Genomic DNA, 12039 nt, shown 5'->3' on the forward strand with positions numbered 1-12039 from the left:
TACATTATACTCTTCAAATCATTTCATTTCAGCAGACATCTCTGATTGTTCACCCCTTCCTGAGATGAATTAAGAACAAATGGCTGTGGTTTTCCATATTAAAACAAGCATACACATTAACCATTTCCTTGTAAATTAATTTATAGTCCTTGAAAGCAAGTGATTGGTGGGGCCAAGGGCCCTGCCCAGCCACCAGTCAGGCCTGGGGTTGAACAGGTTTCTTTGGGCCTTTCGCAGGCACCTTCTCCCCTCCTTCTTGGGGCCTCCATTTCTGCTGTCTCAGCAGCTGGCTCTGGTCCTGCCCTGCCATGGAACTCCCTGCTGGAGTCAGATGAAAGTCCCAGACCCCATCCCAAGGCAGAGACTGCCTGTGGGGCTGCCCTGGGCACTGTGTTCCATCAAGGCAGCTCTGGCAGCACTGAGGTTAATCGAGTTCAAGTGCATTTTTCAAACATATGTAAACTGTTAAGTGTAACAGCAAAGAATAAACTTTTGGGGGAGGAAACACCAGATTTTCTGCCTTTCTCCTCCTGTTGTCTCTCACATACATCCATACATGGATCCAGTTATTTAGATAGCAGAAACCAAGGAAAAGAAAGTCTAGTTTTCTTTCCTTAGTAATCAAGGCTGATACATATGTATATACATTTTTTAACAAAGGGTATAGATGTAGCTCAGTAATAGTAGCTTGCATTTACCAACTCTGCTAAGCATTTTACTTGGTAACTCATTAATCCTTATGAGCCTAAGGGGTAACTTAAGTCCTGAAGACTTGGCCATTTCTTGTGGCAGAGTATAGGAGTACAGGAGCTGGTATGCAAACCCAATGCTGGACAGTGGACCCAGCTTTGACTACAGTTTGTTCCTGGGTGGTTCATGGTTGCTGCCATCCACTGCAGACCAGAAGGAAGTTGCATAAGCAGAAGCACAGGTTGGGAAGGTGGAGGAGGGTTTTCTGACAGGGGAGATAACAGACACTGGCCTGGGTAGGGACAAATTGGGATAATGTTTGCCAGTAATTAAAATAACTCCTCCTTGCATGTGATGTAAAAATAATTAGGATTCAACAGAACTTACTTTTGAGATTCCTAAATTAAGCTACATTTTTATCTTATTGGAAAAGCAGGAGAGTGGACCAGATGCTGACTCTGAAACCTGCAGCTTATGGCCTGACTGCAAGGGACTCAGAATCCTCTCTGGTGAAGCAGTGGAGTAACTCAACTCTTATAAAATACTTTATACTCAACAAAGAAAATATCACCTTCACTGACTGCTATAGGCTCCTCTTTCTTTGTGGAATGCAGGGTTTCTTTGAGGCCCCTGGGACTAGCAGACTTGGAAAGTTTGCTATGGCCCAGAGTTCTGCCAATCTGACAGCTCCACAGGTTTCAGTCCTTACCACTCACTTCTTGGAAAGGTAGGATGGGGGTCTTGGATGCTGGGACATGGCTGCAAACACTTGGGGGCCACCAGAGGAATTGGAGGGGGCTGTGGTGTAGTCAGGACTCAGGAAGCTCTTAGCAGTCACTCTCTGATTGGGGTTGATTGGGTTAATCAGCCTTTCAGCATGGTGTAAAACAGTTCTGAACTCAATGAACTGCTGATGGAAGGATGAGGAATCGAAAGAAATACAAAGAACAGATTTCTCGTCATGTTGTTGGCTTTGTAGCAAATATCTGTTTTCTCCTTGGGATTACATGAACATTAGCTTTCTTTGATTTCTGGTTGTTATTTTCAATCTTTCTTTTGTTAGTTGAGATGCCTCAAACAGCTCTGTAAAAGCCCTAGACTCTTGCCTTTTGCAAGGTTTATTTGGCATTTGGCTCAGCCTCCTCACATCACCTGTTAGTTGTTAGGAACCTAGTTCTGCAAAGCATGACTTCATTTCCCTAAAGGAAGATAGGTGAAGTGCTTCCATACAACAGATATGGTTTAGTTCAAGATGTTTGTGGGGGAGGGGGATAGGCACTAAGCCCTTGGTCTTAGGGTGATCTTGGAAGGTAGACCTGTCAAAGGTATTCACGTTCAGACAGCTGGTCTGTAGTCAGAAAGGCTGCCAAATCATGCTGTTATCCAAGGCTGTGGGAATCTTGTCAGGTTGCCTTAAAATGATCATGTTCAATGAGTCTGGGGAATGTTTGGCCCTGAGGTGCCTCTGAGCACCTGCTATTCTCAGGAGACGGAAGTTTTCGTCACTGATCCTGACCGCTATAGATGATGAGCCAGATGCTCACTAGTTGCTGGACACAGGGTCTGGCCAGAAGTGGTAGATATTGGGATGGCTTGTAAATTAGATCTTAAGCAAAAGATATTTTGAATAGCTGATGAGCTGGCTGGTATTGCTCATCATTCAGTGTGTCCCCTTTGTCACGTTTCTAATTGGGGAATCTTATCATACTTAAAATTATCTCCAGAGCTGACCACAAGCACTCTGGGCTCCAGGCCAATCCATTGTTGGTCATTGACAACACAAATTAGACCGTCTCTGGCTGGAGAACCTGGTAAGGGGCTGTGCTTCTTCTCCTTCTGATTACTATTTTCTCAGTTTCCCCTGTGGATTCCATTTGTTTTGGTTACAGCCTCCTGGGCTTTGGCTCTTGGAAAACACTTCAAGGGAAGATCCCAGGCTTCAGCTCTAGAAACCATAGAGAAAAGGAGTTGTGCTTATAGATACAGTGTTTTCCTGGTTCTGTTTCTCAGAATCACTTTTATCTTTGTCTAGCCAAAGGCAAAAATCTTAGAGATGCACAAATTTTCCAAAAACATGAAATGAACTGAGTGTAGGAAACCCTACCATATATGAAAGTATAGGCTCCATTGAGGTTGGAGTAGAGGCGGAAGCTGGGTCTGGTCTGGCCTAGCAGTAGCCTCTTGCTACTGGGACTACAGGCCCATCCCAGGGTTACGAGGTACAGTGGCCAGAACCACTGTGTAGCTCTGAGCCTAGGGCCTCCATGACTTTGCTGTTTGTGTCATTTGCAAAGCAGAGGATTGCTTACTGGGAAGAAAACTTCATCAAGACATCTCCTTTGGTGGTGTGTGCCCTGCCCCAATTTTTGGCAGTCAACCTCCCCTTCACCTCCCAGGAACACAAACTCACCCTGGAGTGCACAGAGAAGCTGTCGTCTTGTTGAGTTGTTGATACTTTGTGCCTCTCCTTTCTCACTGCAGCAGGAAGCCCTCTCCTAGCCAGGAAAGGCCTTTATGATTGCTGTTTCTAAAACTCGACTAAGGATGAAAAGGACAGGTATTACAGATTTTCAGCAAGGGGTGATTCATGCTGGTCGTTTCTGCTTTTGTTAGCAGTTGGAATGTGTCCTCCATCTTTCTCAGCAGTTCTAAAATGCCCAGGTCCTGTGCCTGCTGCAGTGCAGGGGGAGGGTGGGGCATGGAACACATTTCTTCTAAAAGGTGTGTCTCTGAGGTGCTATATCTTGTATGTCCCTTGAGTTGGGGTTACTATGGTTACTATCCATCTGGGAAAAAAATGCAAGAATAAACAAAAGATAAAGCCTTTCCTCAGCTAGCTGAAGTGTAACTTTGTGGCCCTCTTTGTTCCTCCTGGACACAGCCCCTGTCTCCCTCCCCAGAGAGCTGAGGGCCCACTCTTTTGCAGTACAGGGCTGGTGACTGGGCAGTCATCTAGACTTGTGCAGATTGTTGGGTTTACAAAAAAGGAAAGTGTCCTGGACTTCCAGGCTTCTAGGTAAAGAAAGCAGTGAAATGACACGCTTGCCTTTTTCTTTCCACTGGCTGAGATGCTCCTGGCCATGCAAATCTGCCTCCCTGTTCTTTGCCACTGTTCAGGCCTTCCTGCTGCATTGGGTTCCAGCCCTGAAACCACTGACAGGCTCTCCTTCCTGCCCCCTTACTCCCAGAGTCTGCACTCTTGGGGGCCCAGACATCTGCTTTGACTTCCTCGTAGGTCTTAAGCAGGACAGTAGTGCTGCAGATGTGCTACCTCTTCCATGAGACAGGAGCATGAGGCCACACCAGACTGACCAGGCAAGCATTTCTGCATTCATGGTGCCTAGGGCCTAAGGTTAGATAGGCAGAAAGGTCAACAGGCACTTTTTCCACTTGGTGGAGATGGGTCCATTTCTGTTGGTAATTGAGACACACTACAGAATTCAGTTATACGGGAGCTTTAGTGAAACTGCCAGATGGCTGTCTTTCCCCCAGTTGGCAAACCACACTGTAACACTGACAGAGGTCAGGCTTGTAAGATTGATAGGTAAAGATGGGAAAGTTCAGCCTTTCCACCAGTTGTTTCCTTTAAGTACTAGCCAGCCTCCCTGCTTGGCACTGGTGGCTCTCATATGGGGAAAGCCCAGCTCAGGCACTCTGTGGCATTCTCTGTAGCAGAGGCACATGCAGCCCTGCAGGATCTCCTTGCTGGCTTAATGCTGAAAAGATGGACCTCGGTGCCTCTCTGTCCCTCCCACCAAACACAGTACTGTGTGTCTCAAGGTAATGATTATGGAGCAAATGAACTCCTGGATTAAGGCGGGAAACCTGTTTCAAGTTTGACTGATTTTTCTCCATCCCAGTATGAGAGTGTTCATAAGCAGCCAGATGGCTTTTCAGCTTTACACACATGACGTATAGCCTTTTTTAAAAACATGGATTTCAGCTGTTAGTACCACTTGAAAATGTACGTACGATGTAATATTGTAAATTTCAAACATAATTTTCATGGAGCTAGCATTGTGTCCCTAGGTATTTCATGATGATTCTGAGTGCTGACTTTGCTGGAAAAATCTAGTGTTTACAACATAAGTAGAATATTAGAAATTCTTATATATCAAGAGGAGGTCAAACTTGAGTTGGGCCCAGAGAATGGCCCAGAAGGACGTCACAGGCAGGGCCATAGTATGAACAGGATAAAGTGATATAAGATGAACTCTGAGGTAATCTGTTTACCTCATTAATAAAATGAGATGGAGATGAGACTGAGAGGTTACCAAGAGAATTTTATTGCCAAGGAGAAAAATATAGCTTGTCAAAGGGCGTTCCTAATTCCCATCTTCCGAGCTTTGGTAAATCTATGCTATGTCCCAAAGGGCAGGTTAATAAACTTTTAGCACCAGCTCAAGTCAGGGTCATACTCTTTTTTTTTTCTCCTCATACTTTTAATTTTAAATTTCACACATACAGAATGCTGATAAAACACAATTTTGAAAAACTTTCATTATTTTGAATTGACAATCATAACTATAGGGTACAGTTTACTTTTTTATACATAGAGGTATAAGTAAATCAAGGTAATCAACATATCCATTACCTGCTTCTTGGTATTGAAGACGTGAAATCTATTCTTTTATTATTAGCTATAATCACCATTCTGTGCAATAGATGGCTAAAACTTTGTATCTTTTGACCAACATTTCTGCTTTCCTTACCCACCCTCACCCCTGGCCTCTGGTGATCACTTTCTGTTCTCTACTTCTGTGAGCTCAGTGACTTAGATTTCACGTTATATTTGTCTTTCTGTGCCTGGCTTATTTCACTTAGACATTGCACTTAAGGTCTGTAAAGTCCAGGTTCATCCACATTATAGATGACAGGACTTCCTGAAAGAGGAAAACTCTTACACAGTTAGATTTAGATTTAACAACTGTTAACATTTTGCCACATTTGCTTTGCTCTATGGACAGACATCAAAATGCTTTACCCTTAGTTCTTTGATGTGAGTTTTAAGAGCAAGGATGTTCCCCTAAAGATTGGCACTATCATTACCACACTTAAGAACATTAATTTCCCAGTGTCTGATACCCAATTCATACGCAAACCTCCTCAGCTATCTTCAGAATTACTTGGAGGATCCTATGATGGAGTGACACATTGTATTTGGCTTTTATGCCTCTGTGGCCTTTTTAAGTTATAGTGCCCCTACCACTTTTGTTTTATGTTGCTATAACATTGACTTTGTAGAGAGTCTAGTCATGTCCTTCTAGTTTTGAATCCAAATGTGTAGGCATTCAAGTTTGATTCGAGCAGCAGAGGTTTCTCAAGGCCCTCCTCTTGAGCCCTGCAAACTCAAGATTCATTACTGGAGACACAGGCCACACTGCTGCCTATGTGAGGTTAATTGTGCCCACACCCCCAGCACTGGTACCGGGCAGCCCTTTCTAGGAGATGGGAGCTGAAGCTGGGCTCAGAGCTCTCCACCCTTTATTTACTGAGTGACCTGCCCCTTGTCTCTTCTTTCCTAGCCTCAGTTCTTTTCTCTCCAGAAACAAATGGATTTGATCAGGGACCTCCTAGGTCTCATTCATCTTGGCCTTTGAACACCTCCATGATTGGCCGCAGGAAGCACTGTGAATGGGAAGATTGGGGACACGTGCCACGTTCTGATGCTCTGATATGACCACATGCTCTTTTCTGCCTCCACAGCGGAGATCCTGGAGCTGGCTGGCAACGCAGCAAGAGACAATAAGAAGGGACGGGTCACACCTCGGCACATCTTGCTGGCTGTGGCCAATGATGAGGAGTTGAATCAGGTATAGGACTCTCCCTTCCACCCCCAGACACTGGAGCATTCCGTCAGACCACCCAAGAAGCAGAACAGTTCGCCAAGCTGTAGTGGTTGGCTGGCTGGCAAAAAGCAACTACACTACCTCCCTTGGCAGTTTTTCCTGAAGGCCTCACTGGGAGTTGGGGTGGGATGGGATGAACAAGGTATTTGGCTCTCTCTGGAGAAAGGACATGATGTAAATTGCATTCCACTGAGGGACTCGGAGGACTTAATCCCTGTGTGGTGGACCTGAGTCCTGCCAGCACCCTTGTAGGTACCATGGAAGCAGGAGCTATACCAATAACAACCAAGAGCACATACAAGCAGGGATGACCTCTTGAAGGTCAGGATCAAGGCAGGCAGTCTGACTATCTGCTCCTTTGGTTTTCCTACAAGCTGCTAAAAGGAGTCACCATAGCCAGTGGAGGAGTGTTACCGAACATCCACCCTGAGTTGCTAGCAAAGAAGCGAGGATCCAAAGGAAAGTTGGAAGCCATCATCACACCACCCCCAGCCAAAAAGGCCAAGTCTCCATCCCAGAAGAAGCCGGTGTCTAAGAAAGCAGGAGGAAAGAAAGGGGCTCGAAAATCCAAGGTATGTGACCTAGCAGGGATATATGTAGGATGGGGCAGGGTGAGGTGCAGATAAATGGGTCATAGGGACCCCTAAGCGGCCCCGCCCAGGGCTTATCCCACCAGTGGGCTGAGGAAAGAAGGTGTGGAGCTGGTCAAATGGACTAGTTCAGCTGAAGTGGCCAATCACGAGGGTCCCCCTGAGTCTGGACATGTAGGAGGCCAGAACCCTCAGTGGGTAAGGGAGATGGATGATGTGGCATTATAGCCCCAGGGTAGGACAGCCCCTGTGCCAGCCTCCCAAGGACAGGCATATGCCTGTGAGAGAAGGCTTCCCTGTGCCACAGGATAGTCACCATCCAGTCCTACTCAGAGGGGCCGGTGCATGGTACCCTGGTGCTCAATTGCAGAACTCCCATTATGTTGCCATTGCTCCGTGTTATCCTTAGAGCATGCTCCAATAGGAGCAGTCCACTGACTTCCTTTTAGAATAGTAGCTTCTGTTCTAGCAGGAAAATAGATACATCATTTAGATGCTTCCTTCAGGGCCTAAGTTGGACTGAAGGCAAAGATTCTAATGCTGATGTTTTTTGTGGTGAGGGGAACCCCCTCATCAGGGTGACCAATGTCATGTTCAGTGAGGAAGGCCAGCACATCCCAAGTATTAGCCTCACAGCACAAGGGTATAGCACCCTGCTCATCTATCTGAGAACCAGCAAGAGACCACGAGGTAACTGGAACCCCATGGTTTTTGTTACTTTCTTGCTGCTTCCTGGCCTTTCAGCTGTTGTCATAGTCTTTGGAGCCAGCAAAGAAGGGACCATGTAATTAAAGCCTGGTCTTTAATAAAGTTGAAATTGAGGCTGCCCTCCCTTGAGGCACCCCCTAAGCATTCTTCCTTCTGGTCTCCGACCAGGAGGACGTCACCTGTAGCAGAAGGTGACCTCTCTGTTTTGTAAGAAGTCCTGGAAGGGTCTGTGCACTCTAATGATGCAGCATCAGGAAGTTCTTCCTACAGGAACCCAGATCTACCCCCCCGCCTTCCCTGGCTCGGATAGTGGGGATATCTTCTGAAGATAGGCTCCAGCTGACCAGCTGAGCTGAGCTCCTCCCAGTAGCCCCTCCTTAAAGCCTGGCTTTCATTCCAGGTGGGGACAGTTTCTTTGACATCTCACCTTTTCCCTCTGTTCACACTTTTTTAGTTGAGGTGAAGAGGCTATATGTCCTTGCGTGGCCGCCTGGGTGCAAAAAAGACTCTCCTGAAAATGAAATCTAAATTCCTCTTGCCAACACACCACCCACCCCAGGCACAGAGTCTCTCCCAGCTCTTGCAGAAAGAAACCTGATCTTGAAGAGCTGCCCTGTGTTATTTCCAGACGCTTGCATTTCACCCCACTCACGGGTCCTGGAGGAGGCTGGGGTAACCAGGCAGGGACTTCACAGAATGCTCGGTTACTCATTCCTGCTAACTATAAAATTAGTGGATTGAACTGTTCCTTTCCCCCTTCCAACATTTGCAGTTGGGAAAGGGACAGAGGAGGGAAGGTGAGGCAAAGTACTAGTGCAACCCTTTTATTTTTATTTATTTTTTAAAAATAAATTTTATTTTATCCCATCCCCTCCCCTGAGATCCCTCGCCTCCCTATGTACAGAAGCTTTGTTTCCATTTTTTCCTTCTATTTTCACTTTTTTTTTCTTGTCTCTTTTTTCACAAAGACACAGAGATGCCAAACCTATAATCTCTTGAAAACAGACTTTTGAGTCCTGTCTGCCCATCAGGTGAGGTCTGAGTCCTTTGCACTTGGTGCTGGAGACCAGCAGGGGCAGAACTGTGCTCCTGGCTTGGTCCTCCTTTGGCTATGTCCCAAGCCACTGCTTTCTTTCAACACACACTGCCTGTGATATTTGAGCACATCTGTGAGACCCCAGCATGCCGGCAACCCAGGCTGAGCCTTGTTCCCTGGTGACCCTAGTCTTCCCCTAGTAGATTTTGCGCTATGACTTTCTGAACTTTCCAATTTGTCTTTCCTTTTGGACTTGAAATATAGGGAGTATATGTTTTTAGCTCCTAGTAGCTATATTTGGAACTCAGTGTTTCTAATAACCATATGCCAATAATCACTTGAACACTCAACTTTTCCCTTGATTACAAAAGCAGGAAGCCTGTGATGGTGGTCTGTTTTACTTCCACACAATAAAACACATTGTCTGCTTACTGTATAAGTATTTGGCTAACATTAAACCCTAGGGGAAGCTGAAATTGGAACCGTGAACAGCTAATTTTCAAAACATTTGTTTAATGTAAATTGTGATGTCAGCTCCCAGAAATAGCAGAGAACTACATCTCTAGGTTTAAGTGGAGTTTTCTGAAAATAACCTTTTCAGGGACATGCAGGGAAAGCCTTAGTAACATGCTAAAGCACTTGTAGTAAAAGGGAGTTGGTATTTTTCAAGTGTCAACACGAATTCCAAATTGTGCTCCCCCTCAATTCTATGTAATTTGAAGGTTTTGAAAATCTCGTGACAGCTGAGTCAGCTGTGGTGGAAACAGAGAAGGCAACAAACCCTTTTGGGCCATGGGACACTGAGAGTCCAGAGTCCTGGCTGTGCCCTAGGGCTCCTTCTTCCTACTTGGGTGGCCTTAGGCAAGTCTGTTCCCATCTCTGTGCCTCAGTCTACCCCTACCCCATAAAATAACAGGGTTCATTCCAGCCTTAGAATTCAGTGACTATGCACATTGTGTAATATTTTTACATAGGTAATCTGGTTAAGAGTTTGGACAGTACAAAAGAGTATACACTAAATAACTTCTTGCTCCCACCACAGTCTCTGTCTTCAAAGTGAATTTGCTCAGCAGAGTGAGTGTATTTTTAACTTTGACCCCTATAATTCACTTATAGGGCATTTAACTCCATTGAGAAATTTCAAATGCTACCTTATTATTTTAACATGTGATACTGAGTTGCTTAAAGAAGAAAACATTCATTTGACAAGTATTTGAGTCTACACACACTAGCTACTACATCAGTAGAGGAAGTTTGGCAATGAACACAAAGTCCTGGCCCTCCCCAAGTACTCAGTGAGGGGCAGGTAAATTATAGGTGGGAGAGAGTAAGTTCTGTGACAAAAATCAATGGGAGTGCTGGTATAGGCAGTGTTATTTTACATAATAGACTATCTTGTAAAGTGACCTGACAGAGTAAGGTATTGGATTGTTCAAGTTTTTGGGAGCAGAGGGTTCTTGGCAGAGGACTGCCAAATGATCTAGAAGCGGGAGTTTGCTTGGCTCTTCCCAGAGAGAACTCAACAGGCCTTGCCTATGGGGTCCCTGATATTTCTGTAGCATGGTCACCTTTGGCAGTGGGGGACGCCTGGGAGCTCTTCTCAGTATAAGGTTTTCAAATGATAAAATACCTAAGGCTCAGGGAAACAATTCCACCTAAATCCCTGGGGTTAAGACCCCAGCAGAGTGTTTACTAAGAAACATAGGATAATCTTTAGGGAATTTCTAAGAAGATAGTTTTTGCCAACAATTTGAACAAAAAATGACCTGGGGGTTTTCAAACACAACCCTATAGCATCCCTAAGCCTTACCCCAGCCCTGTATGAGGACCATCCCTCATGGATCATAAAAATATGGTAAAAACCCAAGATTATTTTGGTAGAGCATCTCTATTCTGAGGAATAAAAATTTAAATTGCATATTTATTAGTGTTCTGGTAGGGGGTCCCAAAGAAAGGAATTGGTTTTCTTGAGAAAATGCCATCCTGACAAAAATTCTTCTGGCCTTTTAATGAAGCATCACATGGTTCAGACATCTGCATAGGCAAGGCAAAGGTGAACTTGGGTTGACCGTTTCACGTAAATCTTTTTTGGACACTCAGTTCAACAGATTCTTCTGCAGGCTGACTCTGCCCTGCTAGAATTTTTTACTGCTAGAAACAAAGCTGGATGCATGTCCAATATGAGGTACTTTTGCATTTATACAACAATATAAAATTCTAAAAAGCCAGTTGATTTGGAGTTTGATGAGCCCACCCCATCCCCTCACTCTGGGCAAGGGGGAAGATAAATTCAGGCAATGGGCTTTATGAAGAACTTAGACACTGTTATGATTTGAATGCAGTAGTGTCTTACAGGACAACTGTGCTGAGCTTAATTACCCCTAATACCTCATGGGGTGGGAACCTTCAATAGAGGAGATGGAAGTTCTTTGCAAGTAGACAGGCTACAGAGCACTAAGATTAAATGGCTTGTTTTCTTTCTACAATGCTTTACAGTACTGCCTTCACTGTCACAACCACACATTTAATCAGGAGTTCTCCAGTCATTTGGGGTGGGGGAGGATTGAGACAGGATCTCACTAATAGTTCAGGCAGTCCTTGAACTCACTGTGTTGCCCAGGCTGGCCTCGAACTCACGACAGTCCACCTGCCTCTGCCTCTAGTGCTCGGATTACAGGTATGCACCATCACACCCAGCTTAGTTCCCTGGCCTTAATGTCCTTTTCCAGATGAGAAATCTAAGGTTTAGGAAAGGTGAAAAGTTTTCCTAACATCACACAGCTATCAGAGCCAGGATTCAAATGCAGAACTTCAGAGTTCACACATACTACTTGTATGTCCTGTGACCATGGACCACTTCCTTGTCAGAAGTCCCTCTGTTCTGCAGGTGAGTGGGCCAATAGCTTTAGTGAACCACCGCTGAGACTTACCAGCATCATTGCAGCTTAAGCCTAAGAACTTGCTGCATAAGTGGTTGCTGGTTTGTATCAGGCACAGTATTCTTGAATGTCTCCCTGTCCCCACTTTCAGAGCTCTGCCAGACACCTGAAACCCTATCAACTAGGCACAGTGGTGGCAAACCTATGGCATGCATGCTGCAGCGGGTTGTATGTATCATTGAAAGCTCTAAAACATTCACCGTTATTGAGGTGTTTCTCACTTCTTA

At 45.1% G+C, this 12039-nt stretch overlaps 1 protein-coding gene across 6 annotated transcripts in view; it reads left to right on the top strand.

Annotated features, from left to right (window-relative positions):
* Positions 1-12039, top strand: part of Macroh2a1 (macroH2A.1 histone) — a 64405-nt gene that overhangs the window by 25501 nt on the left and 26865 nt on the right. For all 6 annotated transcript variants that reach the window (XM_087194467.1, XM_004836212.4, XM_021237961.2 and 3 more), the window contains 2 exon segments: positions 6397-6503; positions 6914-7111. In XM_087194467.1, the coding sequence (XP_087050593.1) occupies positions 6397-6503; positions 6914-7111 (305 nt within the window).

The sequence above is a fragment of the Heterocephalus glaber genome, unplaced genomic scaffold (assembly GCF_053883595.1).
Source record: "Heterocephalus glaber isolate CG9 unplaced genomic scaffold, H.glaber_assembly_v1.0 deba00001606, whole genome shotgun sequence".
Taxonomy (NCBI): domain Eukaryota; kingdom Metazoa; phylum Chordata; class Mammalia; order Rodentia; family Bathyergidae; genus Heterocephalus; species Heterocephalus glaber.